General features: G+C 51.0%; 1 protein-coding gene across 3 annotated transcripts; it reads right to left on the bottom strand.

Annotated features, from left to right (window-relative positions):
* Window positions 1-13,988: 13,988 nt before the first annotated feature.
* On the bottom strand, window positions 13,989-27,695 carry TADA1 (transcriptional adaptor 1). 3 transcript variants are annotated; one of them, XM_062004150.1, is made up of 9 exons: window positions 27,539-27,695; window positions 27,273-27,364; window positions 26,192-26,257; window positions 21,070-21,167; window positions 18,084-18,293; window positions 16,930-17,081; window positions 15,394-15,556; window positions 14,379-14,541; window positions 13,989-14,293 (listed from the first exon to the last, which is right to left on the bottom strand). In XM_062004150.1, exons 1-8 carry the CDS (start codon window positions 27,610-27,612, stop codon window positions 14,389-14,391), a joined length of 1,008 nt encoding a protein of 335 aa, XP_061860134.1. In that variant the 5' UTR covers window positions 27,613-27,695; the 3' UTR covers window positions 13,989-14,293; window positions 14,379-14,388. The 3 variants fall into 3 exon arrangements, with proteins under 3 accessions (XP_061860134.1, XP_061860133.1, XP_061860136.1); XM_062004149.1 differs by having other exon boundaries at window positions 13,989-14,541; XM_062004152.1 differs by lacking the exon at window positions 27,539-27,695 and adding an exon at window positions 26,024-26,079 and having other exon boundaries at window positions 13,989-14,541; window positions 27,273-27,362.
* Window positions 27,696-27,720: the final 25 nt, after the last annotated feature.

Raw genomic sequence — 27,720 nt, 5'->3', positions numbered from 1 at the left:
GACTAATCCCAGCCCAAGGTTTTCTCTGTATTACACAGGCAGCACTCGTGCCCCATCAGGCTTTAAAGCAGGGGGACAGCATGAAGGCCAGAGCCCCCAGAGACGGAGTCCCTGCCCTTCCCACACAGCCATGACGCTGCAGCCCCAAGGGGCACAGGCAGAAGTATGAACAGTCAGCACCTCGCCAGTGGTATTTGCAGTTGACCTGTGTTTTTCTCCTCCTTCACTTGCTGCTTTCACTAGCCCTGAAGTGAAATAGAGACAGCCTTGCCTTTCTTCTCCTGGAGAGATATGAGCATAGCTGGGCTTCAGGAGCATGTTCAGGGCTCCTTTGCCTGCAGCCAGCACCCCCACACCCTGGCCGGGCTGGGTTCTGTGTGAGTTCATACCAGTGTCCTGCTGGGGAAACCTTCACAGAGGTTGGTTTGTGTTAGGGTTTGCCAAATCTGCTACACAGCTCTCACTTCCTGGGTCCAGCCAGCAGCAAGGCTGAGTGCATATGAACATGGTACCTACATACAGAACCCCCCAGCACAAATATATATATATACATACATACATAGCTATGCAGAGAAGCACAGGCAGAAAGTGCACAGTCCTCACCCAAACAGCACCAGTGGGTTCACCCTGTTCCCGTCTCTGGCTAATCAGGATGAAAGCCCATTAGCAGAAAATATATGTGTATATACATACAACACAGATCCCTTCAGCTGCTGCTCTTTGATGCATTCTCTCCAGTCTATCCTCCAGACTCCCAAGCCTTTTTGCCTAGTTTCCAGTTGTACTGGCTTGCTGCTTGCTGACAACCCACAGCCCTGTCCCTCTTGGCACTGGCACTCAGACCTCCACACCCACTCGTGTACACCAAGCAGAGACCCTCACCAGCAAAACAGCTAAAGGGAGTTGAACCAACAGACAAGACTTGATGCAGTGAGCAGGCACAGCACATGGCTCAACAGACATCTTAGTCCCTTGTGCTCCCTTTTCCCTCGTTTTCTCACACTGCATCCTCCCCAAACCATCTCCATCTTTTCCCTTGTTTGCTCCCACAGTCAGTCATGTACAGCCTCAGAAGGCTCTTCCCAGCCCCATATACACATTAAACAGATACTTGGAGCATTTGTTGCTTTTCATTGTCTTTCACACCTTCTGGACAGGCTCCTATGCTGAAATATTTTCACTGCAAAACTGCAAAAATAGTACATTACAGCTCAGGGATGTGGTGACAGCTTTTTCTTGTCAAGTGACTTGCTCTTTCAGTGTTTAGGCATTCCCTGGGTTTTTAGTATGGTTTTTTCTAGAACCTTAAACAACTGTTTTGAAAAAAAAATCTTCAACACAAATGCAACCAGTAACTCAGATCTGAGACTACTTTTCCCTGCCTCTTTCACTGCTGGAGATGGGAGAAAGGGCCCAGATTACCTTTGTTTTTTACAGCATTTCTTCTCCTTTCACCATGTCTTCCCTGGTCAAGGAGGTAACTGCAGTGACAAGATCCAGCAGCTCACATGGAAGCACTCAGCAGTGTCAGGACATGGCTGCTGGGCTTCACCAGCACCAATAGCACCTCAGGAGGTGAAGCAAAGCCTCCCTGGCCCAGCTCTGCTTTGGGAAAAGCCCCAGAAAGAGGAAGCTCCAGCCCCACTCCCTTTATAGCTGGAGATGATGGCCTCAGCTGGCCCTGGGGCTGCTCTGATGTGTAACAAGCTGAACCTGTCTCCAGCCTCTGCAGCCCTTCCCTGAAGATCCAGCTCCTAATGCTCTTCTGCAGGCCACACCATGCCAGGCTCGAGTGCTCCCATGTGGGGAGACTTTTACTTTTTAGTCCTCTTCCCTGCAAAGAAAAGGGTTTGGAAGCAAAAAAAAAAAAAAAGACTTTTTTGGGGGGGGGGAACAAGAAAAAAGTGCCTTCCTCTGCCTCTCTGTTGCAATTCTGAGCAACCTTTACTGCCAAGAATAATAACAAGTGTGTATTTTTTCCTGGGGGCAGCTCTGCCTGGCTTCTGCCTGCCCTGGGCTGGTCAGCCACGGGCCGTTCCCCACGGGGCTCCTGGGGCTGCCTGGGATGGGTGCGAGGGGAACAATGGTCAGATGAGCCACACCAAGCAGGGACTCCACAAGGACGTGTTCCCCTTGAAACTCAGGCAAGAAAAGCACTTGCAAGGAACAGACACGTCTGAACATTAACGTGTCTGAACCAGGGAGTAGCACCTAGATGGGACCCCGGGGGCTTAGCCAGAGCCTGGCTCCTTTCCCCACCACCCAACCTACACTTTCAGCCTTCACATCAGCTGGGACAGAGCCAGCAGCAATGTCACTTGCTCTAGACAGAGGAAGCAAAATGAGTTTTCTCTTGTTGGGCTGCAGCATGGGGTGATATGTGTGACAGGACATGGGTGTGAGAGGCAGCCCATTCCACCTGCCTCGGGGAACTCTCCTCTCTGTCCTGCTCCCCCCACCTACGTGGGGCAGGGAGCAACCCTCAGGAGAAGCCCCTTTTTGTCCCCAGGGCAGCGTCAGTGCCAACCACAGTGCAGGATGTCTCTCCCTCGCCGTCTCCCGGTGACTCAACTAGGTCAACCGAAGGCAGGCAGCGAGCGAGCAAGGAGGCAGCCGTGCTGCAAGCGGGGGTTTCTCTTCATGCCACAGGCTCTTATCAGTTTGGGACATTTTTCAGCCCTGACTTGAAGATGGAAGTGATGGAAAATCTGTCGATACTGAGGTCTGCTCTTGCACATACCCTTGGCAGCTCACCATGGGCACCGAAGCTCTTGTGTGAGCCTCATGGGAGACAGCTGCCAGGCTGGGGCAGGAACAGAGGAAAAAGTGGGCCACTGCCTCCAAATTAGTGCCCTGTCTTTCGTGGATGGAGGTACCAGTAAGAGATTTAGCTCTGAGGTAACATCAGATCTCAAAAGGATTGTGCAGTGCTTGGCCAGGTCTCATGCCCACTTTGTCATCTTTCAAACAGTGTTTCTCCCAGTCATTTTTCTACTTAATCTGCTAATTTCTCTGTGGTTGTGTTAGTCATGGCAGGCTCAGCACCCTAATTGTGCTAATGGACGGAACATATTTGTGGTTATGATTCATCTCTTGCACCATTACTGTGTCCAAAATCTGGGTGGGTCTGGATAGAGATGCTGGCTTTACCAGGCACTGCACTTGTCTCTGGGTTGTGATGCACTAGCCCTGCCTGGTGCCCGCCCTCCACAGTGACATTGGAGTGAAGCCACTGTTCCCATGGCATTTCATCAGCCCAGAATCACACAGTCACACAATGGTGGGGGTTGGAAAGAACCTCTCAAGATCATCCAGCTCAACCCCCTGCTAAAGCAGGTTCCCCTGGATCAGGGGGCACAGGAATATGCCCAGGGGGGTTTGGAAACCTCCAGAGGAGCCTCCACACCCTCCCTGGGCAGCCTGTGGCAGGGCTCCCTCACCTCAACACCAAACATGTTTTTCCTTGTGTTCCAGCCTTTGTCCCTTACCCCTTGTCTTGTCACAGGGCACTACAAAAAAAAAGCAAAACAGAGCTACTCTCCCTACCCTCTTGACTCTCACCCTTTAGGTATTTATAAGTCTTGAAGAGGTTCCCCCCTCAGCCTTCACTTCTCCAGGCCAAACAGCCCCAGGTCTTGCAGCCTTTCCCCATCAGAGAGATGCTCCAGAAGCAGCATTTGAGGAGCTGCTTTCTTATCCCCTTCCCAGTATTTGCTTGATATGGGTTTGCTGTTGCTTAACTGCAAAGAAATCTGTTTTTTTTTCTGCAAAAAGGCTTCTGGTGTTTGTTGGCTGAAGAAGAAAATAAAAAGAACAAAAAACTGCCAGAGCAGATAGCATGGGGGAGTCATCTGCATAGTGCTGGAGCAGGCACGCTCATGTCTCTCCCCTCACTGGTATCATTGATACCACTATGGGATAGAAAAAGCCAAAGTGCTCTAGTCAGCTAGAAACTTCCATGTGGAATGTGTGTCTGCAGGCAGTGTTGCTGCCTCCCAGAAGCCCACCACCAGCCTCAGCCATGCAACAGCCCCTCTGCAGAGCCACGTTCGCATGCAAAAACCGTTCCGGCAGCCAGAGCGAGCCCCAGCGCTTGTACAGTGACCCTGGGAGGGTACAGCTGAAGTGGAGAGGCTGCTCCAGCGCTTGTACAGTGACCCTGGGAGGGTACAGCTGAAGTGGAGAGGCTGCTCCAGCCTCCTTCCTTCAGCCACGTGTCCTGATGAAAGGGGGGGATTGGGCTGCTTGAGAGGTGGTGCAGGGCAGGAGCTTTGGCAATCACCAGCTAAACTCCAGTTTTAGGTAACTAAAAGAATGCTCCTATGCAGATCTCTCTGTACCTTCTCACTGAAATCATTGCCCCAGGCTGACTTAGACACAGAGCAAGAGCCTGAGCCCCTATGCCTGATGTCCTGAACTTGGGACAATGTTAGTTCCCTAAAGCAAACAGCTAGTGGGTGCCAACTGGTCCCTGTCATCCTGGCACAGGATCTCTCAAGCTGAGCAGAGCTGTTTGATGCTGAACATTGTGTGAGCTGTTGGTACTTCTCCACCCCATGCAGAGCCCCGTGTAGGCTTTTAATACATACATATCGTATGCATGTAGTCAAACCCTGGGTAAAAATCAGAGAGTCTCAAGGATTGGAAGGGACTTTGAAAACTCACCCAGTCCAACCCCCCTGCCAGAGCAGGGGCACCTAGAGTAGGTCACACAGGAACTCATCCAGGTGGATTTGGAATGTCTCTAGAGTGGGAGACTCCACAGCCCATCTGGGCAGCCCCTTCCAGTGCTCCCTCATCTGAACAGGGAAGTTTTCTCTTGTATTCCTTTGGAAATGCAGCCCTTAAGGCTGTGACTGTCCCAGGGCAAAAGCAATCTAATGTTTGCATCCCCAAGATTTTTCTAACTGTCCTAGACATCTTTCAGATGGAAACCTCAAACCCCAGCTGTCAGAAGCTGACAAGCTCCTGGGGTGGATGGTTTCTCGCACTGCTAGACACCACTAGATCCTTGAGGAGCAAGGATGCATCCTTGTTCTAAAGGTGCCATCCTCCACCCTGCCCTCACTGCAAGGGCAGCTCCAAAGCCTGGCTAGAAACCTCAGCACTGCCCTGAGGCTCCAGAAAGGAGCCAAGCAGCTGAGTTGCATGCCCATGCCCAGCTGGAGCTGGTCAGAGAGCCAAGAGCTCCCAAGCTACAGTTCTCTCGCACCACAGGCAACTGGTGTGCACCAAACAAATTGCTGGGGCAGGTCTTATTTTTGCTCAGTCTTTGCCCTTATAGGGAATGTCAGTTCCTTTGTCTCTGTTTAAGAGCCATAGGGAGGAAAACAAAGTGGTTTCCTCACCAGGCAGTTTTGCTGTGCTGATAGGAAGCAAGGGGGGTGGGGGGAGTTCCTCGGAGCCATAACCCAGCGATGCCCAAAAGCAAAACAGAGGGCAAACCACTGGAGTGAGCCCTGTGCTCTGCACCCCTTGCCCTGAGCTGGGAGTGCTGAGCCCATTACAACCCCTGCCCAGCTCCCTCTCCCCACTGCTTGGGATTTTCATGCTTCTTTTAGACTTCTTTACAAGATGCCACACAAACAAATCTCTTGGCAATCCAATGGTCATCAGTTAATCCATCAGATGATCAGATTAAGCAAATTTAATCACTGCTAAATACTGGGGAGGCATGTGGCTGGGAAGCCTTGGCCAAAGGAGGGGTGAATGGTTTGCAGGGCTGCCTCTCCTTTACCTGGCTCAAAATCAGCTCCAGCACAAGCTGCTAAATATTGAGATCCTGTCCTCAGCTTGACTTACCTTCTGGTAACTGTCTCTTGAACGAGGTGTGATTTATTCCAAGAGGTCATCTGTGAGGAATGAAGGGATAGAAGTTATTAAGTTGGGATCCAGGCTCCTGGGAGCAGGGAAGGCAATGGATAGGAGCTGCCATTTGGGAAAGCCAGCTCCCTTATAGCAGCTATCTGCAGTGAATAATGATTTAAGCCTCTAAGAGAGCAGCTTTTCACCACTCTCTGGTGCTTATATACATCATCACTTGGTGTTAGGCCACATGGCTAGGTTGGCACCGACTCCAAAAGAAAGGAGTTTGCATTTCTGAGGCTTCCTGAGGGTTTCTGCAATGTTTATTCCTTTGAGTTTGTGGGTTTGATGTGTCACACTCTCAATTACAGCATGCAGGTTGTCCAGGAGAGGGCTAAACCACAAGAAATGAAGCATGGAGAGGCAGTGATGGGATGGCAACTGCTGTGTCATGCATCTTCCTGGCAAGGTCAGGGCTCTGAGTGCAGGGTAAATGCCCCCTCCCATGCACCCCCCCGTGTTTCTGGAAGTAGCATCACTGTTCCCGTAGCACTGGTGACTATTTGCATGTGGTGCAATGCCCTGAGCAGCCACAGAGCTCTGCCACTGCCACAAGTGCAGCAGTGGTAAAACACCCTCTCCAGAGCCACAGGCCAAGTCCCAGCTCTCACCTGGGCAGCAGAGCAAAAAGGGGCTTTTGGAAACCCCCCTTATCTGTGCCACAGGAGAGGAGCTGATGCTCACCAGCTCCCTGTGAGCTCCCCCGACAGGCGTGGAGACTGGCCACAGCCTTTTTGTGCAGGGCTGCCAGCAGGTACAGTTCCTTCTCCTCCCCTTGCCCTTTCCTGGCTGCCCTGGAACACTGGGTTTCTCCAGCCTTAAACCAAGATGGGGAACAGCATGCTCCTGCCCCACTGTAGCAGGCAGCACCATTACTCTCGCCCAAGGCAGCAAACGTGCCTCAGATATGCCTCAGACACGCTCTGCTCTTCAAAACAAATCCTTAGAGCTTGTCTCTCTCCCCAGTTTCATTTTGAAAAGCAGCTACAGCTTGTCTCATCTGTGACACTGACAAAAAGCACAGAGCCACAGCCAGGGCAGGCTGGTGCCCAGGGCATCAGGCGTGCAGGCACACGCTGCCCTTGCTGCCTGGCCATGGGCTCAGCCTGGCCCTTGGGGACTGACATCAGCCCTGACAGAAGGAGTCATGAGACTGAGGACACGTTTCTGCAGGGACTGGAAAATTTAGTTCTTATTTTAAAATAAGACATGATAGGCAGGATCCTCCCATGTGCTTCAGCTCAGCCTCTGTCTGGGGAACCACTTTTTGTCCTCCAGAAAACAGTAACAATTGCATCAGAAGCTTGGAAAGAAGCAGCCATGTGTAATGGTCTTTGGGCTTCCTCCAAGTTTAACACTAGAGCAGTAAACAATTCCAGGCATAGAAATGAGACCAGGCAGTGACTGAGCAGTCTCTGGGCTCACCAAGCTGCTCCTCCATCTCCTGGATGATCCAGCATTTGGCCTGTAAGGCCCATGCTTTTATTCTTACATATTCCCTTTAACTAGTAGCAAAAGCAGTAGCCATGAAGTCCTTGGGGGAGCAGAAGTGTAGGGCACCAGGAGGGCACACTGTGACCTTGCCACGATGCCATCAAAGGTGCCTGCGGGTGTCACACTCTGCCTGCTCTTCTGGCCTTGGGGACATGAAGGATGTGTCCCCACTGCTGGGTCTGGGCCTGACCTGACACCCCAAAGCCCTGGGATAGACCAGGAGCACCTCTGAGCTCACGCCAGAAGCTTCACAAAGGCGAAGCAGCAGCACAGCTGTGGTTAGGCACCAGCTCTGAGGTTATTGCTCATTTGCATCGTGCTCTCACCTCAGCTGCTTTGATGTTGCCCGTGGGGTTGTGGTGCCCGGGGTACCCGTTTGCCCCAGGAGGGCTCAGCTCTGCCCACGCTGCTCTCTGGTGGACCTGAGCAGGACCTGGGCCAGCAGCAGCGTGGCACCCAGGGGACATGGCCCCACTCACTCCCTTCCTGGGAGCCAGCAAGGGTTTAGGGGGCCACTGCATCTCTTGGCAGTGGTGATGGGCTTCCCAGCCATCCTCACACCCTGGGGGAGGTGGGGCACACAGTGCCAAGAAACCACAGGAGCTCCAGACGCTCAGCTAACTGAGAAAAGGCAGCCCCAAAGCCTCTTGAGGTTTGGAAACCAGATTATATCATCCCTTCCTGTCCACTTCCCAAAATGGCTTTAAAAAAATCTCAGCTCCCTGCAGAACTAGAGGGCTACAGCTCCCCCAGCACTCCCAGGGTGCAAGAACAAAGCCAAGCTCTTGCTCCCCCTTTCCCCATCTTTAAGGAGCACAAGAGAGAGCAGATGAGGCCATAGGAGCTGGTGAATAAGCATTATTCTGAAGCCATTTCTTACAGTTATTTATTAATTCTATTTGGAGTTAAAAACTAGATTTGACAACTTGGAACAAGCTTCTGGTGACTAGTGAGGGCAGAGGCAAAAAATAAAGTAAGCAGAGCTGCCTTGTGCTTCCTTTCTGGTGGGAAAATAGCATTATAGTGAGAAATGAAAGTTTCAGTGGAAAAACGTCTGAAATCTTTGCTTTTCCCTGAACAACACAGTGTCTGCTACCATCAGCATTTCATAGCTTAATAACAAAATACTAATAGCTGAAAATCAAACCTCCAGTTCAGAGGAGGGCACTGCACCAACCTCCCCTGGTACACAGAGACACACCAGCTGATGGCTCCACTGCATCTGGACTGAGATGGAAACAAAACCAGCTGGGAGAGTGTTCCCTGCAGGGTCTGATCTGCTGCAGCCCAGCCCTGGCTGAACGGGAAGCACCTAAAGAAGAGCTTTGTGTGGTGACCTGGGGAGGATGACAGCTGCAGGAGCTGCTGGGGAAGCCTGCTCAGCCCGGGGCAACCCCCAGGGACAGAGGGAGGAGGAGAGAAGGAGAAATGAGCACTGCAGGCAGGGCTTGGACAGCAGCAGCACCTCTGTCCTCCAAAACAAGGTCTGAAACCTTCGAAGGGTTTAAAGAGGTTGCAGGCTGCTCCCTAGCAAGGCCAGCAACCCTTCCTGTGAGACAAAAGCAACCCCAGCTCCTTCTCTTTCTTCTTATCGAAGTGGAGTTTCAGAAGTGGCTGTCTCTGCACAGCAGCAGATATCTGATTGTGGGAGCTTTGAAATTCAACAAAACCCACCGACGGGAAACTGGTTGCAGAAATTCAAATGGAAACGATACATCTGAATGATCACTCCCATCCCCCAGCCAGGCTGGCATCTGATCACCCCCATCCCATCCCCCAGCCAGGCTGGCACCTGATCACCCCCATTCCCCAGCTAGGCTGGCATCTGATCACCCCCATCCCATCCCCCAGCCAGGCTGGCATCTGATCACCCCCATTCCCCAGCTAGGCTGGCATCTGATCACCCCCATTCCCCAGCCAGGCTGGCATCTGATCACCCCCATTCCCCAGCCAGGCTGGCATCTGATCACCCCCATCCCATCCCCCAGCTAGGCTGGCATCTGATCACCCCCATTCCCCAGCCAGGCTGGCATCTGATCACCCCCATTCCCCAGCTAGGCTGGCATCTGATCACCCCCATCCCATCCCCCAGCTAGGCTGGCATCTGATCACCCCCATTCCCCAGCTAGGCTGGCATCTGATCACCCCCATCCCATCCCCCAGCCAGGCTGGCATCTGATCACCCCCATCCCATCCCCCAGCCAGGCTGGCATCTGATCACCCCCATTCCCCAGCTAGGCTGGCATCTGATCACCTCCATCCCCCAGCCAGTCTGGCATCTGATCACCACCACCACCCCCCACAGCCAGGCAGGCATCTGAATGATCGCCCAGGGCACATGGCCCCACTCACCTCCTTCCTGGGAGCCAGCAAGGGTTTGGGGGGCCACTGCATCTCTTTGGGCACCGGGAATGTTGCTCCTTCCTCAGCCTTCATCTCAGTGTCATGTCAGGACATGTTCCTGGGTGCTACATGGCCAGTGCCACCCCTCAGCAGCCCCTGCACCACCTAAGGTGGGAAGTCTGCAAAAGGCAGCTCTTGGAGATCGCCCCCTCAGAGGGGGGAGAAGCAGCCACCAGCTGAGGGGCTCCTTGGGGGCAAGGCAGGCCAAGGGGGTGGATGCCAGCAATGCCAATGCCTCTGTGGGGTCAGAGAGACAGAGCTGACCTCGACAGGCCCCAGGCATCATGGGAATGCTCACCCCCACCACTGCAGCCAGGCTGGCATTAGGCTGGTGCGTGCCAGCTGTCCGAGGGAGCACTCCTCAGAGAGGATTCCTCCAGGGCTTACCCAGGCACCAGATCTGGATGGAGCCCAGCAAACTGCCCTGTGCATCCTGCCCTGCTGCCAGGCACAGCTTCCCAGCAGCAGGCCCCAGAGGGCAAGGGTAAGGGCTTGACCTTCAGCAAAGGGTCTGCTGTGAGCTGTGCCATGGGAACAGCTCTGTCAGGCACACCTGAGTGGCCAAGGGGTCACCAACATTTCCCTGCAGTACCCAAGTTCTTTTTCACACACTGTGCCCATTGCAGGAAAGTGAAGGGTCCAAGCAGAGCCACAGGAGCAGCTCATACAGCTCAAACACAGCAGCTTTTTGCCCTCAGTGACATGGCCCTTGGGCAGAACAAGAGCCCAGGCCTTAATGTTGTATCTGAGCAGCCTGAGAGCAGTCTGCAGTCCCAGAACCTCATCAGCCACCTGTTATCTATCTGGAGACACAAACTCATTTCCTGGCAAGAAATGCATCAAAAATACTGCCAAAAACACCAAAAACCCCCTTCACTTGGATTCACTTCTTGGTGAAAAGTTATTCTTACACCATTTTCCTGCCCAGTTATAGCTCAATGCTGCCTCTGCCTTTGGATCTAGAAAAAAGAAATCCGTCATCTGGTCAGGCCCTTGGACCAATCAAAGCCAGGGCTGGAGGCAACTTACAGCAGCAGCTCCGTGGAGACCAGCAGCCTGTACCTGACCCAGAGGAAACCTGCCCTGTGCACATCTGCAGCACACTGAGCTGTGCTTGCCCCCAGGGCTGGCAAATGCTGCCCTCAGGGACACCCAGGTTACCTGACACTTGCCTGGCTACAGCCAGAAAGCTTTCTCTGCAGGAACTTTGAGGCAAGCTGGTGAATTCCTCGCCTCCTGCCAATCAGACCACACCAGTAACCACATTGGTGAAGAAAGGCAAGGCCACACACAAAGCTTTTGGCTCTGAGAGTTTCTTTCCTTCGAGGAAACTGCTGAAGCCACGCTGTCAAAGCATCCTGGAGCAGCAGGGGCTGTGCTTCTTGCTGGGAGGAGGGCCTGCTGGTATCCTGCTCCTGCTGCAGCATCACTGCAACCCTTCCACACAGCATTTCAGGCTAGTGAGACATACTCATCATCACCTGCAAGTCCCAGACAGGGAACATCAACCCCCTCTCTGCAGCTGCCTCTCAGAGCTGGGGGTGCAGCCCCCCTTCTGCACAGAGTTTCTTCTTTGAGGTCATCAGACTGCAACAATCTTCCACCCCAGGAGCACTAAAGGAGGTGTCCTTTTTGCTTGACTGGACAGCAAAGCATTTCTGCAAGCTCACTTTGGGGCTCTTGGGCATTCACGGTTAAAGACATAAATACAGTGCCTATGGTTTGTTCCTGATACAAATAGTCTAATTCCCTTACCTTCCTGCTTTAGTATCTTCGCTGCTGTCCTGGATGACAGCATGGAGCAGCAAGTCTGCAGGTGACACCAAACTGGGAGGAGTGGTTTTCACACCAAAGAGCAGAGCTGCTATTTAGAGGGACCTGGACAGTCTGAGAGGAACCTCAACAAGTTCAGTGGCAAACGCAGGGCCCTGCCACTGAGATGGACAAACCTCCTGCAGCAGAAAAGGCAACAGGAAAGCAAGCAGCTGTTGAGGAAAGGACATGGCAGTGTGGCTGGCCAAGCAGCCTGGCAGGCAGCAGAGGCCATGCGTCAGGAGCAACACCATGGGCAGGGCCAGGGCAGGGATCCTGCCCCCTGCTCAGCCACAGGCACACACAGGAAAGGCTGAAAGGCAACAGATACAACCTGAGACAAGCTGCTGACAGGTAAGGAAAGGCTCCACTGTCAGCATGTGACACATGGAATAGGAAAAGCCACCACTTTTCTGGTCTTGTCTCTGGAGTCAGACAACCTGAGCTTGGCCCTTCTCTCAGCAGAGGTGGCCAAAGCAGCCTCCAGCCATCTCTTCCAGCCAAGCTGCCCCAGCAGCCTCCGGCCATCCCTTCCAGCCAAGCTGCCCCAGCAGCCTCCAGCCATCCCTTCCAGCCAAGCTGCCCCAGAACTCTGCCAAACACCACTTCTGCTGAGACCTCTCTGTGGGAACGTGCATTGAGAACCTGTGTCTCAGTTTTCTGACATGTGAAATGGGGCTGACAGGATTTCCTTGTTCCAGCCTGTGTTGTCTAGCAGCTGTCCCTAATAACCCACTTTTTTCAGCGTGGAATAGATGACTCAGCTCTTCAGAAGACAAGGCTCTGCCTGCAGAGCCTTCCCCCTGCCCATGCAGACGGAGGAGAGAGGCACTTCTTGTGCCACACTGGGTGTTTTGTTTCAGAACTGCCTTGTGCTGCTGCTGGAGGCGGTGTGCTTGCTTCAGAGCTCAAATCCTCTGAGCTGCCACAAAGTTTCTAGCAAACAAATCTAATGCTTTCATTTTATACCAGAAGCATAACAATTACCTGGGAAATCCCCCTCCCACACCCCAGAGTCCATACTTTGGGTGACATGATCATCTCACCACATGCAGTTACTTCGGTTCAATGTTGCTGGTAAAAACTGATAGGCAAAAGCCACAAGGGTCAGCTTTTAAGCTGAGGCTCACTCTGAACAGCTAGAGGTGCTTAAATGCACAAAAAAAATGGCAGTTAAGAGACCAAAATAAATCCTCCATCTCTGCTCTCCTTGTCTCTAATCACACACTGCCATGCCTTAAGAGACTTGACCTACCAAGTCCAACTGCTCCCATCCTGCCAGGCCCTGCTGCAGTGCTCTCCTGTTGCCTTTCCCAGCCCTGGCCCAGCACCAACACTCAGAGAAGTCAGGAAAGGAAGTTATAAAAAAGTTAACTGTGAGGAAATATCAGGGCTCTGCACTCACTTCAGTCCTGACAGCACAGCAGAGAAGGAAACAGCAGAGGAAAGGGAAAGATGAGAGCTCGCCTAACCGAATACTTCCCAAACAGAGGGAAACTAGAATCGAGAGGGAACCATGACCTTCCCCTTTCCTGTTCCCTCGGAGGAAGCTGTTTCAATTCTGCTCTCTGGAGGCACAATAAGCACAGACATCCTTCAGCACACACCTCTAGAGCTGTGGTTAAAAACAGGTCATAATTAGGATATCTGAATAGAATTGTCCTGATTGTATGCCTGTTCCCTGCAGCATCTGAGGAGCAGGGAGCTGGCTCTGGAGGAGGACAGCAGAGTAGCTGCAAGACAGCAGGGGGAGTTTCCCCCTTTACACACCAGAAGCACAGTGACTCCCTCCCCACATGCAGAGCGGTGGCTGCCTATTTTTACAATGAAGTAACAGGAGATGTTTTTGATCAGGCTGCAAACACAGGGAGTCTGCAGCACAAAGACACTGGGCTGGTGTGTGTATTCAGGAGCTGCTGCCCACCTGAGGGACGGCCAAGCTGCCCGCTGCAATGACTACATGGTTAAGCTGTACTGACAGGCAGAGGCTGTCTCCTGACATAGGTCCAACAACTCCCAGAACACAACTACAAGACAGGGGAGAGTCAAGGATTAAGCTGATAGGAAAACACAACTCTGATTTTGTCTCTTATTTTGTTAACTGCTGAGAGGTTCCTCACACACCTTCATGTTTTGTGATGTACAACAAGAGAGGCTAGGAAGGACCTTTACCTCTTTGCCTTGTTTTTGCAGAGTTTCTAATCAAAGGTTCCCCTGGTACAAGAGGAACAATGTCAGCTTACAGAACTGCTCATCATCACTTCAGAACACTTCAGTGAATGGAAAAAGATCTCACCAGTTGCAACAGAAGTTGGACAAAGGCCATTGAGGCTGAGCTCAGAAGGGAAACTACCCAAGAGGAGAAGGTGAGGAGGCAGATTCCCCACCATCACAAGATAAACCGCAAACACACCTTCTTGAAAACCAACTCTTTCCACTCCCATATTTATTTTTCCTAAAAAACAGTCTTTGCAAACTAATCTCTTGTTTCTCCATTCCAGTTCAGTGGGATCTGTAAGCACACCACGGCAGATGACTCTGGGGAAGCGGAGAAAAGTGTACCTCAACTCAGTTGTATTTCCATAGGAAAAGCTGACTCATAACTCACATCATCCTTGAAATGCTGACACAGCTTTGCAGGCAGCATCCGAATGGCAAGTCCGAGGAAGAGCCCCTTGTGCAGCTGAGGCCTGAGGGTGGGTCAGGAGGCAGCCTCTGCCTGTCAGTACAGCTTAACCATGTAGTCACCACAGCAGGCAGCTTGGCTGTCCCTCAGGTGGCCAGGAACCCCTGGATACACACACCTGCCCAGCTCTAGCAGAGCAGGAGGCCCTCCCTCGCCGCCAGCCGCTGCCGGTGGATCTTGTCCTGCTGCAGCTCCTCATGGTTCGGGTGCCAGAGTTTCATGACAATCCTCTCAATGTTGAGAGCATAGACAGTGTGTGCAGGAATAACTTCTTTGTGCACCTGGAGACAGACATTAGAAAATAACGGTCATGTTTTGGTGGCCAGGACAGAACCCCCTTGGGCCCGAGGATGGTCAGAGCGGCCACGGTGCAGGAACAGGAGCCCAGCAGCCAGGGCAGACCCACTGCCTCTCACTCCACTGGGCCATGGTGAGGAAACTGACATTTTGCTCTTGCCATGACAATTTGTCAGCAAAAAAAAATCTTCCAAGCAATTGTGACTAAACACAAGATGCATGCTTGGTACTCTCCAGTGAATCGTCTGCCCCTGCAGCCTCAAGACAAAATCCCATTCACAGCAGCAGAGATCAAGGGGGAATTTCTCACAGATTATTTGAGACTTTCAAAGTACGTCCCCAGAGCTGTCAGAGAGAGAAGGAACCACAAGCAGATTTATTCAGCCTACCTTAGACACCTCCCTGGGGCTGGGGTGAGCATAGCTGACCCACTGCAGCAGCCTGTGTGCTGGGGCCAAGTGTTCCTCTAAGTACCCAGGTGGAAGATGAAAAGCAAGAGGGACAAGCCAGGCAAGTCACTCAGCTGCATTGCTGGCAAAGTCTCCTAGCTCAGTCTGATGTGATCACTGCATCCTCGCAGAGTTCACCCTTCTTATGTAGCTATGAGACAACTCTGAGCAAGGGGAGCAGAACAGGCACTAAGCCATAAGCTGACTGGATGTTAACCACCACCAAACAGTGGGAACAAGTCAAAGAAGGGTAAAATTGAGAGGGAAAGAAGGACATCGACCGTAGGAGGGGAAGTCAAAACCTGCTCCAGGCATGTAAAGTCAATCTGAGACTGGCAGGCAGGGCTGTGCTGCCTGTGGCATGGCAGTGCACTAGGAACAACTTACCTGGAGTGCCTCAAACAGGTCATACATGTTGACTGGTGGGAGGGATGCTGGTAAGGTGTCCCCAGAGCATGCCAGGAGCAGAGCTGCCTGCTGCTCAGCATCGTCAGGCGCGGGCTGGGCAGCCAGGCTCTGACCAGCAGCTGGGGCCGGGGCCGAGGGAGGGCTGGGGACAGAGAAACACGGAAACCTTCCAGTCAAACACACAGCACCAGCTCTGGGAGTCACACAGCAGGGGCCTGCCTTTCTCTCTCAGCTGACTTGGCCCTTATGTACATGAAATTACTTCAGTTGTAATTAAATCACAGAGCGCTGGGGCTTGGAAGGGACCTCCAGAGCTCATCCAGCCCAACCCCCTGCTAAAGCAGGTTCCCCTCAATCAGGGGGCACAGGAACGTGTCCAGGAGGGTTTGGAAACCTCCAGAGAAGGAGCCTCCACACTCTCTCTGGGCAGCCTGGGCCAGGGCTCCCTCATGTGAACACCAAACAAGTTTCTCCTCATGTTCAAGTGGAACGTTTTGTGTTGCACCTTGTGCCTGTTGCCCCTTGTGCTGTCATTGGGCACTACAGAAAAAAAGACTCCCCCCCATCCTCTCGACACCACCCCTTAGGGATTTATCAGCATTGATTAGATCCCCTCTCAGTCTTCTCCAGGCTAAACAGCCCCAGGTCTCTCAGCCTTTCCTCAGGTGTTCCAGTCCCCTCATCAAGTTGGTAGCCCTAAAATTAACCTAAAATCTCTTTTAAACTCCAGTTTAATAAAAATAGCACAAACCAATCCTCACTGTGCTTCAAGCTTGCCTAACTGATCTCAGCTGGGCCACTTTTGTTTTTTCCAGCCAATAGTTTTGGCCCAGCATAAAAATGCAGGTACCCACAACAGTCAATTGAAAGACATGAACCGTTAGGCAGAGCTGTTGGCAGTGGATTGCATCTGCAGCGTTTGTAGTGCTACAATCAAATCTCAAAACACCCACGACCTCCTGTCAACTGCTAGAAGCTGCCATAGACAAACACAACTGCCTTCTCGTACACACATGCTGCCAGATGCACAGCACAAGCTGTTTGAGGCTGTAGGAAACCTGATGACCTTGAAGCTCTAATTGGAAAGGCATGATAAACACATCTGGATGCAGGAAGTGACAGGATGGCACTGTTGTTGTGAAATGTTGGTGAGGACATGCAGGATGCTGCCCCCACATAGGCAGGGCTTTTCTGCTCCCCTGAGAGCAGAACGACTCCTGCATCACTCAGTACAGCTTCCAAAATGCAAGGATTACTCAGGACATTCAGAGGCCCAGGGGTCACTCTCATAAATTAGGGGACAAGCACAGGCAAGGAAGAGAGACTTAACACTGTCCTAAACTCCACTGCTGAGAAACACCCCTGTCCCCCCGCTCTGTTAGCTGCCTCTCCTCAGGTATGAAAGCTCAGCACTCTATAGACCAATCCTACTAAGTAAAAAGAGAAACTGAGCCGTGGAGCAGCTTTGGGACTAGCAAATTGCATCTGGAATCAAGCATGCCCAGAGTTGCTTACCACTCAATTAAATTGTTATAAGCAGCAACACTGTTCTTCAGGTAGGGCTGGGGGTTGACATTGCTGCCGAAGGCGTACTTGAAGTGGCCGTCCCGCAGGCGATAGGCCTTCCGCCGCGCTATCACAGACGTCAGGATGTCCTTCAGGTGATTCTGCAACGACAAAAGAGCTCCTGACACGTGCTGATTTAGTCACTCTCCCAAGCCACAGCTATGAGAAGTGCCTCACCAGCAGTGCTATGACCACAGGGAGAAAAAGTGGAAGGGGATCAACATCTGGACCTGTTACAAGATGTTTTCACTGTGTGATACAGAGATCCTGGCACCATGTGAGCAGGGTATGTGTTAGCCTGTGAACTGTACTTCAAATGTTAAAAGGGTTTCTTAAATGCCAGGAAATTCCCAAACTCTACCAAAGGGATCAGAGGCATCTAGTACTTTGCACTAGATGTTACGCTCATATTGAAATACCGGCCCCAAAACCACAGCACAAAGCTACTCACTCTTCTTTCAAACTCTTCAGTTGCCTGCAAAGTGCTGGAGAAGTAACTGAAAAAACAGGTAGACAACTGCTTCTTGATGGGAAGCGGATGGGGAATTCAGGTTGGCCTCCAAATCTGACTCCAGACAACCATCCACACATCAACACCCCAAGTAAGGGCTGTCTCCTTGCGGGAGACAGAAGCACACCACTCCCAGGTGGTACACTTCCAGGTAACACAGCACTGATGGCCAAACCCAACCATAGCAGGTACCTCACCTGCTGGGGCTGCTCTTGCCCAGTTCCATCCCTTCCCCTCCACACCAGGTACCTGGTGCCTGTAATGGATTATTTTACACAGGCCTGTTTGAACTGGAGCTCCTGTTCCATCCCTGCTTTTAACTAACAAGACCAGAACTTACCAAAACAGCTACTTCAGCACACCTGGAGTTCTTCATACACAAGTACTGCAAAACTAACACTTGCAGGCTGAAATCCAAGGCTTTCCATCCATGATGCCACAGAACTGGAAACCCTTTGGTTCTCATCTTATTCCTCCCGAGGCAAGCAGGCAGCCAGAGAAGCAGGTTTCCTCTCCCCACTGAAGGCTGTCACCCCACACCCCACACCCAGCCCTGTGTGGGGAGCAGCACTGCCAGGCAGCCCAGCCTCACCTCCACGGCGTAGATGACGGCGGTGACGGCCTCCTCCATGACGTTGTCCAGCCCGTGCTCGTAGGCTGTGACAATCATCCTGCCTTCCAGCTGCCCACGTGTGGGGAGCATCATGGTGTGAGAGCACAGCTTCAAGTCATCATCCTCCTGAGGATCCTTGGCCACAAACTGCTGGGCTCCAGACAGCGGGTTCTGAGGCTGGAACCGGTGCTGGTGTGAACACCGCGTCAGGGCACAAGAAGGTAAAAATGCTCAGTCAGACTCTTTGGTCCATCAAGCCAAACAGCCCTTCTCCACTCAGAAAGCAAACCCTATGCAAACATATCACAGTAACACAAGTGATGCTCCTCCCCAGGATACTCTCCCAACCCTCAATGGTTGGGGACTGAACACATTTCTGGGCCAGTGCTGGTGTCTTTTTATTAAACAGCTCATGAACTTGTCCAGCAACACCCTGAACCATTGGAACTTTTGTTTATCCACAACATCCCACAGCAAAAAATTCCGTAGTGTAATGACCCACCACATGAAGTCATCTCTTCTGGTTTGCTCTGCATTGCCTACCAGCTAATTCATGGGATTCTCCTGGAAGACTCCAGTGTGGCCAGCCACTGTCCCTTTTATCTCTGCTGACACTATCCAGGCCAGCAACAATTTCATGGGCTTCGACATCTCTCAGTCACCTCCTTCTGAGCAGAAAAGTGCTCATCTATTTAGTCATTTCTTGTGCAGAAGGGTGTATTTTCACTCACTAACTGTATAGTTTCCAAGCTCGTGTGATGAAGTAATTCCTGCATTTCTTCAAAGCTTAAAATGCAATGACTTTACCAAATCCCAGTTCTGAATTCCATACTGTAGTCTGCTCGTGCACTTTCAGTACCCTACACAGAGCTGTGTTACTGTGCAGATTCCAAGATGGATTATGGCTGGTTTTCACAATTGGCTCAGTTATTCGGGGGAAAACCAACACAAAAAAGTCACAGCAGAAATCAATACCAGAAGGGGACAACCTCCATTTCCCAGGCGTATTCCAGCACAATTCTCTTGCTGTGCTGGTATTTAAAGACCTGAGTGCTTGTGGTGGCTCCTGGGAAGTCTCAGTCCCCAGGAAAAGGTGGGAAAAAAGTAGATGGGAATGACTGATCCTTGAGTCTTGATATGTGCTTGGCCCAGCCACAACCCAGAGAGGAACGCGACCCTTGCTCATAAATTATTCCCACAACTCCAGACCCTCCACTCTCCCAAGCCACAAATCTGGTGGCTCTGGAATGAAGATGTTTGTAAGGCTCTTGTGGAACATCAAGACAAACACATACTTATATATAAACAATGAATACACAGCAAAGTGGATTTCTTACATCTTAAGTTTCAGGAGAGGAAATGGGGCTGCTTTATTCAAAGGACAGTGTGGCATTTAACTCAGAGTGAAAAACCAATCCACCCACTAATGATGTGAAAGCAGGTTTCCCTCCACCTAATTCTTTAGATTTATGTTTTCATTACAGGAAAGCCACATGCTTGTATGCCTGGAAAAAAAAAAACCCCACTTTCAAAGTGCTTACTTCAAAGTGTAAGCAACTCTGAAGGGGAATGAGGTTTGGGAGAGCAGAAGCCAACTGGAATGAATCTGTGGTCATTCACAGCTGTTACTCTGACCAGCGAGGGAAACATGAGGAAACACTGAGGCACTTCACACTGCTCAGGAATTCCACTACGAAAAGGTAAAGTCTGTTAACCATAACCATAAGCTTTCCAGGGACATGTCGATAAACACACACTAGAGATGTGGTGAAATGTTGGGGTATCCCAGGAAACTAAATTCCCAGGTTTCTCCTACATCAGGACTTGCTTCCTAAACTCTCCCTGCTGGAATGTCACAGTGAATGTTAAACCAACAAGATAACCCAGGCTGCCACGGGAATTCAGGTGGCAGCTGTTTACACCGCCAAACATTTCAGCAGTTCCCAAAGGCAAAGGAGCCCTCAGCTGGATTCACCTGTGTGAAGCTGCTCTCTGCAGCACACACTTCCTGCCTCACTGTCGAGCCTCTCATGGCTTTGCCATGGCTGTCTCCCTGTCCCCAGCCCCTGCTCCCTGTGCACTGGCTTTCATCCAGCTGCGAGGAATGCTGATCAGAGGAATAAAGCAGCAAGAACAGCTTCTTTGCTTGGTTATTTTTCTGCCTTGCCAGAGAACCAAACAGGATCACAATGTGCCGAGGCACCTGATAAATCCATAGAGACACACTCTCCTTTTCAACAAACTGAACTAGCTCGTCAAACCCCACTTGTGGAAGACTGGGCCCCATCCCAATCCTCTTTCACACCACGCTGCTCTGGCAGCACTGAGACCACCATAGAACACAGGTGTGACAATCCCAGGGACACACAGAGCCTTGGCTGCAAAGTGAACTGCATCGTGCACGTTTCTCTGCTGTCTCCCAGAAAGCAGCATCTTCACAAAGCACTTTCAATTCTGAAACAACTGGACCCTCTAAAAACATTCCACCCAAGGAACATCTTACTTCTAACACTTGCAACTGCAGAGACCTGTGGAGGGGATCATACAATCACAGAATTCTGACTGAATAAGCAGGAAATCTCTTTTGCTTCAAGAATTTGGCAGATGAGTGAATCTTACAGAGAACACAAAAGGTGAATGTGACTATGGAAGGCCTGCCCAAGTGTTAATGCAGTGACCACAGAGTTCAAGTTACTCCTTACTGGTTCCTGGAATACAAACTTTTGCAACTTTGACATTTGGATGCTCTTCCATGGATTCTCTGGTGTCTCACAAAGCCTGTTTATACTGTGGCCTTTCTCCCCACTGGCCACTGACCCTCAACACTCACCCAATCTAGAACTCAAAACAAACAGGACATACATCATTGCACTTGTTGGACTTTCATCATGCCCAGCAGTAACAAAAAGCCCTCAAGAGAACATCAGAGCACTGTGACCACGACCATCGGACCCTGGGCACTTACATCAAACTTTTGCCGAACCGAAGAAATCTTTTTCTTTCCTTTGGGTTTTCCAGGCTTACTTGCAGAGCCACCTGGCCACGGCAGGGATCCAGCACCTTCTACAAATTGAAAAGAAAAAATCCCCACTGATAGGTGTTGCTGATTTAGGGCCAGGATGAAACTGTCCACATGTGAAAACCCTTAACGTTTGACCCCCCAGCTAAGCCTTAACCCAAAAATCGACAGCCATGGCCCAGAGGAAAGACTTCTCAGGGGAGAACGCTTTCACCAGCCCTTACCTCCCTTTGGCAGCCACCTGCTAGCTTGACTCATTCATATCCCATCACTTAAGCAGAAATTTCAGTCCACGTGCCACACAAACCCATGGCAAAAGGACAAAGATGAGCACAGCCTCCAAGAAAAGCCATGAGACAAGCCATTTGTTCCATCAGGATGTCGACAGGAGCTTGGCTGGAGGGGGATTCTCCTCCCAACAGCTCCTGGATCAGGTCAGATGCTAACCAGGAGCAGACTCTTTACATCTGCCTGTACAGCTCCATCAACTTTAACAAACCTTGTCTCTGACTGCTCTTCTTACACTGAGGAGAAGGGAGAGCAGAAAAGGACTGCAGAGACCACTGAGCCCAGGAGTGGGACAAAGCCAAGGTGAGCAGGAAGTTTGTGATTGACCAGAACTGGTAAGCAGCTGAAAAAGATTACTGTGTGAAACCACTAAATAAATAACATCTGGCCACATCACCTTGAGGAGACTGCTCAGAAGTCCACCATGTGCTGTTTCACAGCTATGTCTACAGCAGGCCAAACCAGCTCCTGAGTCATCCAGTTTCCGGCAAGGACAGACGAGCAGATTTCCCACTGAAGGGTTTTACAGGACTCCTGCACAATTCCTCCAGGTGCTCTGGGCTTAAGACAACACTGCTCTGGACATACATGCACTTGCTGACAGCAAACAAGAAGTGCAACCCAAAGACTGGACAGCCCTCTCATGGCTACAGAGGCAGCCTCTGCTTTGTTGTCACCAGTATGCTCCCACCTTGGCTTTTCCTTTGGGAGCAGAGCACACCCTGAGCCAGGCTCCCAGCTCACCCCAGTGAGCTTGGGTAGCTCAAGTTCTAATGGTACTTCAGTTGCCTAAAGTGGAGGCTAGAGCTGTGCTGCCAGGCAATGCTGACAGCACCTCACAGACTCTCCCTGCTCCCACCTCAGCCAGCATTTGTCATTTCCTCCAGACAATGGCAAGAAGTGGTGGCAGCCATCCCACAGGTGACCATCCACAACTCCGCCAGCCTCAAGCACTCTCACGGAGTACTGACAACCCACCAGCTCTGGTTGCCCCCTGTCACCTTGGGCTGCTGCAGTTCACCACCAGCTTCCTGCCCACCTGTGTGCCTCCCTCGGCCTCTTGCAACCACGTTTCACTTGCTGTCACCAGGAATTCACACAGTTATACTTTAGAGGGCCTGAGGCTGGCTGGAAGTCCTTGGCTATGGGGAGCTTCCCACACTCATCACTAATGCACAAGCACAGTGTCCTCTGCCATGAAAAAAACAACTTCTGAGACATAAGCTTCAGGATCAGGATAAAGCCAAGGATTCAGGTGAAGGTTTTGTATGGTCAGTTGCTAAGAAGTGGTTAGAAACAACCTCCAGATACAGAGATGGTCTATTCTCCCTACAAGAAAAAAGTTTACTAAGAAGTTCAGCTACATCCTATTACTGAAATGAAAACCAAGAGTCTACGACTAGTCTTGTCAAAATCAATCAGTCAACTACAAGAAATGAGAGAATAATAAATAAACTCCAAGACTCCTAAAGCTGGTGTCACTACTCATCACAGCAGAAGCTCAAGCAAGGGTGGACCATGGACAATCATCTCAGGGACCACTCTTGCCCTTCACCGAGATCTCATGAGCTGCATCTTTGCATCTATCCAAATAACACTAGTACTCCCACAAGGTGTTTTGCTGTTTACAGATGAGACTGTCCTTCCTCCTCCTCTTCCTCCACGGCAGGTCAGACACCTTCTAGGCAGGGGGAATTGGGTGTGTTAAGGACAGACACAAGAATCACATGAAAGTGCATCTCTCTAACTTGCAATGTCATCCCAGCCCAGCCCCAGGGTCAGGAGTCTGACAGGTCCTGCACAGCCTCACTCAGAGATGCACTCCAAGCTGACTGTGCGACTAGGTGATGGAGACAGAAGGAGCAAACAGTACCCTTTGATCAACTCAGCTGAATCTCAACCTGCACATTTAACAAAAACTTTAGACTTAGCTCAAGAAGGTGAGATATTGTCTCCTATTTCCCATTCTAATGAGCCCAGAGCAGAACTCTTGGGACTCCTTTTCCAGGTTTGCAGATTACCAAGCCTAACTTGCACTAGATGAAGAAAGCAAAATTTCCCTCTAGTATTCTAAGAAAACCAGTAGTTGCCTTCCTGGCCACAAATGACACAGCTGAGTTGGCTCAGACATCAGGAGCTTTTACTTAATCTTGCTAGCAAGAGAATGGGACGTTAACAAGCCACAGCAATTACTACTCATATGCCCTCAAAGATGAGCAACAGATAAGGACGTTCTTCTAAGAGTTGCCACCTCTGCAGCAATGGCCCCACCAGCCAGTCCAGACACAGCACGTCAGGTTTTCCTAACCTGCTGCATCAGCACCACGCAAGAGGAAAGGACAAAGACACAAACAGAGAAAGTCAGGACAGAAAAGCAGCCAAGCCCAGGAAACATGCATTTTCCCACTCTCGTTTATGTGATCTTCAGTAGCCGAGGGAGTTTTTTAATCTTCTGCTGGGACAAGGGTTTAATCAAATATATTCTGATGACTTTCCTCTGTCACCAACTTGCACTCCCATCTTCTTCCTTTTCCTCCCTTCCCAGCTCTCTGGAGAGAAGAGGAACACAAGAAACCTCAGCAAATCAAGCAGAGCCTGTGGGCAACCCTGGCATAAGAAAATGCTCCTGCTATCCCAGCAAGAGTTCTAATTTGCTGAAGCATCTCTTAGTTGACTCCAGATTACTAGTAAATAAATGAAATCCTTATATCACAAACTTGAGTGTTTGCAGTTGCCTCAGTTTTACTGTTAACTTTTAGCTAAGGATGGAGGTAACAGTTCAAGTGAGATACATATTAACTCAGGAAACCTTGCTGACTTGATCAGGTAGCTTTGTTTGCACAGTTTGATGGCGGTTATAATCACTCCTTAAAAATCCCTTCCCCAAGGCTTCCTGTTCCAAATGCCACAACACCAAGTGCACTCTTCATGCTACCACACCTTTTTTCTTCCAATACAAATCAGCTTTATAAAGGTGGTTCTTTCTCCCTCGTCTCTCTCACACGAAGGTGGAAAGTACATGCATCAGTAACCCTTGTGATTGCGTGCCAAGTGCACCAAGCACACTCCTTGACATTATTTTTTTTCCATGAACTGTGAAGTAAACATCTTCTACCCAAGAGAGCAGTGGAGACAAAAGCCTGTCAGCTTTCCATTCATACACAGAGGGGCAAAAGAAAACACACAACAACAAAAAGTAGCAGGTGTCATACTGGCATCTAGGGGGAGAAAAATAAATCTAGGCCTAACAGCTAGCACTCCACTCACACTGCACTCCCCTGGGCTGGTGTGTGCAACCAGCCACTGGCAACTAAAAGATGTGTGTCAGAGAGCTCCCAGACTGCGGCCCAGAAAGAGGTACCTCGGTACAGAAGAGCTCCAAAGCCAGTGGGAGACTCTGCATGGATCTGAGGAGAGGCTCCAGGAGCGATGAGCAGTGTGCCCTGTTAAGTGCAGAGCACTGAACCGTGTCTTTAAGAACACACCTTGTTGCCAAACTTGTAACACATTCCTAGATAGCCTTGAAGAGGGTGTGCCAAGGTGCTGGTAGAGTTTTGCTGACAAACCTGAGCTACTCCCTGAGCCAAGGAAGAGGAAGCCTGCCTAGACAGCTGCAGAAGAGCTGCACAACGCTAAGAGACTGAATAAAGAGACAAATGAAATTCGATACAGCTAAGCAGAGAGGCACACACAGAAATAAACCACCTCAACTTCAGTCACGGAGCAGCAATGGGCTCTAACCTGACTACTGCCACTCAGAAGCAAGACCTCCTGTTCTTGTGCTTTCTTTTCATAACCCAGCTGCAAGTAATCTAAGCCAAAAGCAAAGAGCAGCAACATTTAGACATAAATCTTCTGAATTATGTAGTGCAGACTGCTGAAGTGGACAAGTCTGGAACTCAGAAAGTGTTTGTGAATTCAAGAGCAAGGAAGGGAGGTGAGGGAGGTGAGGGAGGTGAGGGAGGTGAGGGAGGTGAGGGAGGTGAGCATCTCATCACCACCACTGGTATAAAGACCAGCTACAACAAAAAGCTGTGGGTATCTACCAGTTTTGTTTGTCTCTCCTCTAGGCAGATCAGGAACCCTAAGAACAGCTATCCTCTCTTCTCCAAAAACTTTCCCATCCATGCTGTAGCAAATTCCCCTCCCTTACTGCACAGCAGTTTCACAGCTTGAATTGCAAGCTCAACTGTCCTTCCCATCACATCTCTGGATGGCAGAGTTCTTTTGAAAACCAAGCAAAACATCCCTTGCAATCCTGACAACTCCCATTCTAAATGCATTCAAAGCTAAAAGTTCACTGTCAGCAGAAGGCTGGGCCAACCGGCTTGATTAAGACTCACTGTAACACCCCCAGCAAGCATTTTTCTATCAGATCCATGCTTGACTCCAAGATCAGTCAGGAATAGCCACCTCCCCAGAATGATATCACCAGCAGAGAAAAGAACAAAGAGTCTCACCAAGTTCAGAGGAGAGAGGAAGCAGTAATCAAAGCAGATCAAAGCCAATGCAGCCATGTCCCTTTCCACTTCAGCTCACGATCCAGAAATCAAACAAGCTCCTGGCTCACCACAACCCCACGTTAGCCTCTATTCCAGCACGCTTAGCTTACCCAGAGCAGCAGCTCTGTTCACAGCAGCTGGATCACTACTTTGCCAGAACTTTTGCCTGTGTGGCAAAAGGAACACCAATATTAAGGCTCAGAAAATGGGAGTGTTGTGTGCAAAACCCACCAATAACACACACATAATTGTTTCAAACGAGGCTTCTCGGGACTTACCTGGTGCAGACACCAAGATCTGGCATCGTGTAAGAATAGCCAGGAGGAAATCATTGTGAGAGTGGACTGCAGACAGACAGACAGACAGCTCATTAGCCAGGTGCCAGTGCCCTGAGGCACACCCTCCCGACATCCACACTCTTCCCCTCGTGCTCAGGCTACACAGGCACAACTTCCAATTTAATCTTTTTTCAGAGTCTTCTACTAGGCCTGAAATCTGCTACTCCATTAACTAAAGAGATACTACATGTGGCATGGAAATAAGTCAGTGTGCCACTTACACAAACCCAACCTTACTGCACACCACCTGAAACCTGGGGTGTATTCAGTCAGAGGAGGATCGGCTGTGCCTCTGCCTGGAAGTAGGGCTGTTGCTTTTGATAGAAAAAGGATGGGTATGAGTCAACTCCAGGAAGGTGAAGTTAAGTCAAACAGGTTCTACATAAAACGCAGCTTGCACACAGAAGGGTTACAGGAACCCAGAGCAAGTAATAACGCATCATAAATGGCAAAGACAAACTTCATAAGCAACTTCTTTGGCCTTTGAGCACCAACGAACTCCCTTCCCTGTAGGGATCACAAAGGTGGAAGTCAGGATCTCCCACAACGCTCTCAGCAATGCCTGCCAACGTCTGCAGACCCACACAGGGGTGAGGCTGAAGGCATCAACCTTTAGCACTTCGATGTACCCCAGCAAAGGCCAGGAAAGGCATCTGCTGGCTGCAGAATCACCTGATGAATTCGAGTTCTGCCCCCCGACTTCATCCACATCACCAATTCAGTCCCAACCCACGGGAGAGTGCACTGTGTCTTCGCGGTGACGCTACAAAAAGGCTTTTTGGTTGCTGGGACGGTATATTTAACCTTTTTCCTACTACTCTCTCCACCGATCGGTGCCGAGACCACAAAAGGACTCGTCCCTGCAGGCCAAGGCACCTCCCACCTTTGTACGTGCAGCCCTGGCCACTGACATTTCCCTCCCCTCCGTGTCCCCGTGCCGGGAGCGCCGAGCAGCAGGGAGGATCCCCGGCCCAGGCCCGGCAGGCGCACGCACGAAAGCAAACACTAGATGGCTTTTTACCGTTGTCTTGCGTGAGGAGCCTGCGCGCTTCCAGGTCAAACTCCTCCTTACTGATCTTCTGCTTAAACCAGAGCTTCAGGTTGGCCCAGTACCTAGCGCAGACATGCAAGGAAAAGCGTTTGTCCCCCGTCCCGCCGCCAGCACCGAGGGCCGCGGGGCCGGGCCCGCGCTGAGCCCGCGGCCCACACACGGTACGCACAGGGCAGCCCCTGAAGGCCCGGAGGAAACGCGCAAAGGCCCGGCCCGGCCGGGCTCGCAGCACTCACTGCTTCACGTTCTCGCCCAGCGCTTCGCTCAGGCTCTTCTTGGCCGCCTCCAGCTCGCTCACGTAGGTCGCCATCGCGGCTGCCTCGGCTGAGGAGCAGCGCGGCCACCGCAGGGCGCCGTAAAGCCCGGCAGCCGCACCGCAAGGGCTGGAGGGGACGGGGCGGCCCCGCGCATGCGCCGA

The sequence above is a fragment of the Colius striatus genome, chromosome 10 (assembly GCF_028858725.1).
Source record: "Colius striatus isolate bColStr4 chromosome 10, bColStr4.1.hap1, whole genome shotgun sequence".
NCBI lineage: Eukaryota > Metazoa > Chordata > Aves > Coliiformes > Coliidae > Colius > Colius striatus.
Note: the sequence above shows the minus strand (reverse complement) of the source record. Positions and strands in the feature narration are given on the sequence as shown.